This window comes from Cynoglossus semilaevis, chromosome 14 (assembly GCF_000523025.1).
Source record: "Cynoglossus semilaevis isolate Cse_v1.0 chromosome 14, Cse_v1.0, whole genome shotgun sequence".
Classification (NCBI taxonomy): Eukaryota; Metazoa; Chordata; class Actinopteri; order Pleuronectiformes; family Cynoglossidae; genus Cynoglossus; species Cynoglossus semilaevis.
Genome location: NC_024320.1, coordinates 25,744,920 through 25,748,912, shown reverse-complemented (window position 1 = coordinate 25,748,912; position 3,993 = coordinate 25,744,920). Strand labels below are relative to the sequence as shown.

The window sequence follows — 3,993 nt, the reverse complement described above, 5'->3', positions numbered from 1 at the left end:
CAGGGCTAATATTCAGCCAATTGAAATCCCACTCCAGATGCAGCAGTGTGTAGAATGAAAGAGAGTAAAGATGGAGGATGATGAAGAGAGCTTAACTGCAAATTAGTCAAAATATAAAAGGTGGAGAAAAAAAGAAATGAAATAAAACAGCTAAGGTTGATCCGGAATCTGCAAAGATTCACACAATTCTTAGGACCATGTATCTGCTGAATCAGCAACATTCTGTCCAGGTCGACCCAAAAAATTAACCCTAACTAACCCTAACCCTCGATCGAAGGCCAGAAAATGATGTGAAACTGGAGGAGGAGAGAGGTCAAAGGTTTAGTGTAAAGTTAGCTAAACGTTATCCCAGAAATGGTTAAATGTTAGCCATATATACAGTAGCTACAGTAAATCCCACCTTCATTTTTTTCCCCTCTCTATTCACCTTCACTTTAACGACCCTGAAGGTGATCGGATCTGTGTGTGAAGTTCCTCCTGTCGTTCTCCCCCTTCTTAGAGTTTTTTACTCAGAAACCTGATCTTTTCTTAAATTTCTCAGGTAAAAAGAATATAAAAGTAGAAAAGAAAGTCAACTATTTGTTATTGTGACACAGAACATCACTGCACCACTGCACCACTGCACCACTGCACCACTGCACCAGTGGTGCAGTGGTGTGTGGGGACAGTGCCTTACTCAGAGCACCTCAGTGGTATACATGCATTTTATGTGTGTGTCTGGGTTAGGTACTTATGTGTACTTGTTTTAGGTCCCAAATGTATAACCCATGACCAATAGGCTGCACGTGTGTGTGTGTGTGTGCACGTGTGTGTGTGTGTGTGTGTGTGTGTGTGACTTCCAGGAAGTGTGCCTGTACCTCCTAGAGAACTACCACTGGTGTTTGGACCCTCCATCACAGGACCTCCAGTATAAATGGCTGCCTGTGTCTCGACCCAACAACCCTCCCACTGTGACTTTCACGAAACTGGATCAGTCCGGATCTGACAGGAAGGACAACAACATCGGAACCAAGGCCGAAAAATAATGACACGTAAGAGCAGGAGACGATCAAACTGAAAATGGGTTTTATTTTATCTCTGTGTATTTGTACATATACAGCATGTGTATTTGTACATGTACAGCATGTGTATTTGTACATGTACAGCATGTGTATTTGTACATGTACAGCATGTGTATTTGTACATATACATCATGTGTATTTGTACATGTACAGCATGTGTATTTGTACATATACCGCATGTGTATTTGTACATATACAGCATGTGTATGTACTGACTACTCTGGACTTTTCTGGACTTCTCTGGACAGAGCTTTGTTTTTGTCACCTTTATTATTAATGAATCATTCACAGAACTGCAGTTTTCAAAAGGTCAAAACACCAAACTTTACAGCTCATCAAACACAACAGCTTTTTAATGCTGTCATCAATCACACACAGCATTCTGAATACATACACTCTGGCATTTTCATAAGAATACATTGATAGAAATCTGTGGTTTTCATGAGCTAAAAATTACTATTTTTAACGCCACAGAAATAAATCCAAGAATCATGCACACACACACACACACTCGCGCACACACACACAAACACTGAGGTAAACCCTCGGATTTCATCACTGACTGAAAACCTGAGCCACCCCCGTCTGCAGACTCTCCTCCACCACGTAGCAACCACTGCTGCTTAGCAACAGTTCTTCATCCTGACACTGAGACGCCTCGCTTTAGTATTCAGGACGCTTCCTCACTCCAACACACACGCACACTAACTCAGGTTATTTTGGAATTTGTTCACTTGGCAGTGATCTGTACGGCATCTGAATCACAGGAAGACGATGCCAGGAGGCTGTTAGCAGCCGACGCCGACGCCAATGTCAGTGACGGAATCATTAAACAAACCAGACTGTGTGTGTAATTAAGTTGGTATTTATTTATGGATTAAACAACGTCGCAGTCCCTTTCAAATGTGAAATTTTGATTCCTCATGTAAATACTTTAAGATACACTGTCTTTCACAGTGTGTATTAGACTAAAGAGTCACAAATATAATGAATGTAAATGTCATCCTTGAACTGGGTCAAACTTCTTTTACTTGTTATACTTATTATTTAAGACACCTAGCCTGATAGCATGTAGCTAAAAGGGTCAGTTTTTCAACAAAGATATGAAATGCTAACTCTGTTACCACCTTAATGGCTTTTTTGGACTTTGGACCATTGAAAGAAAAAAAGATCATGTGTCATAGTCGTGTCTCAGATGATGTTGTTCTTACCTCACGCATACACACAAACACACACACATCTGTAGGCCCTGTAAAAGCTGAAATATCCTGCAGGCACTTTCTTGTGCTCTCTCTCTCTCTCTCTCTCTCTCTCTGTCTGTCTCTCTCTCTCTCTCTCATAAATTGCTCACACTCCCCTTCCCTCCTCTACTCAAGCCAGTACGTTATTATTTAATGTTCACATGAGTTTTGGTAACGTTAAACATTTCATTTAGAGTTTTATATCGTGAAACATTAATAATCATTTCTACAGTTGATTTTACCGAGGCAAGTACACAGTCCTAGCCATAAATACAAACTGAAAATTGGCAAAATATTATTTTCTGTTTTTAGCTTTGGTTTCATTTTCCGGTTTTATATAAGTGCATGTCTAACGTTTACCTTTTTTACTAGTAAGTACAATAAGTTCACTATAATGTATATTAGACACGGCTAGAGGTTCAGTCAGAGTCAGGAACCAAACGTTAAGAGTTGTTTAAATCACCTTTTTAACGAGTCTTATTTCTTAATTACTCCTTACACTATTATAGGTACTGTACTGTACTGTAGTATTATACCTACACTATTATAGGTACTGTACTGTACTGTAGTATTATACCTACACTATTATAGGTACTGTACTGTACTGTAGTATTATACCTACACTATTATAGGTACTGTACTGTACTGTAGTATTATACCTACACTATTATAGGTGCTGTATTGTAGTATTGTAGTAGTATTGTAGTTGTAGTAGTAGAAGAATGGATGAAGAGGAAAATAAAGTCCATTTGTGGAAGGGAAACATGACGTTTAACAAGTGCAGTTTTTCTGACATGGACTCAGACTCACAGCTGTTCATCTCACTTTCTCTCTTGACTTTTTCTCACTTTTATTTAACAAACAAACTCAATCCAGCAGTTAGTCTTGACATGGTTGAGTTCTGAACTGACAGACCAAACTATTTCAGTCCTCCGAGCCCAAGCCCAGGGTTCACTGTATGGATGGACTATTGGGTCAAAATCAGATTCAAAAAAGACTTTTTTTTTTACAAAGTAGTAGCAGCTCTATCAGATAATAGCTGAGGTTCATTGAGCGCGGCACCACACACTGCTCCCTGTTTGATTAGCCCAGTCTTTGTTATTTAACATTTTTACAGGTTACTCAGATCTTTCTGGGTTTTTATTTTATACCCTTCTGTGTTTTGGACTAACTCAGATAACCTATAATTCTAAAGATTGGACCTTTGTTTATAGGTTAGATATGTGATATGTTTGGAGAACAACGAGACTTTTTTTTCAAGAATAATTTTCTTCATCTCATGTGATTATTGTCGTTTTATCTGCCAACAGAAGTTGCCAGTGTAACTGACCTTAATTAGACTCATGGTAATAATAAACCATGTTAAGTCCAGTGAAAGGTCCTGAGCTGCTGACACTGCATTCTTCTGCTAAATCACTGCCATTTCCTGCTGTTACAAAGCTGAGAGGAAAGTATGTTTTTCCTTAGCTGTGAAAAAATCTTTCCTTTTGCAATAGAACAACAATAGCTGTTCTGTTTTCTTTAGCTCTGCTTGATCTCCTCTCTGTTCCTGCTTTGACTTAAAAACAGCTCTTTTATGTGGGATAATTACAGTTAGTCTGCCTTTGTCAATGGGCTTCAGTATGTGACATCGTCAAGTGTGACTGCGGTGAAGAATGTTAAATGCTAGACTAAAAATAGTTTAAACTGAA

General features: G+C 38.8%; 1 protein-coding gene across 5 annotated transcripts in view; it reads left to right on the top strand.

Moving 5' to 3' along the window:
- LOC103390318 (putative cytochrome P450 120) overlaps positions 1–2,997 on the top strand; it is a 16,633-nt gene extending 13,636 nt beyond the window's left edge. For 3 of the 5 annotated variants that reach the window (XM_025062619.1, XM_008326139.3, XM_008326136.3), the window contains one exon: positions 843–2,997. In XM_025062619.1, coding sequence (XP_024918387.1) covers positions 843–1,025 — 183 coding nt within the window. In that variant the 3' untranslated portion in view covers positions 1,026–2,997. The remainder of the gene's footprint in view (positions 1–842) is intronic. The other 2 variants (XM_025062618.1, XM_025062620.1) reach the window with 2 other exon arrangements.
- The last annotated feature ends 996 nt before the right edge of the window (positions 2,998–3,993 follow it).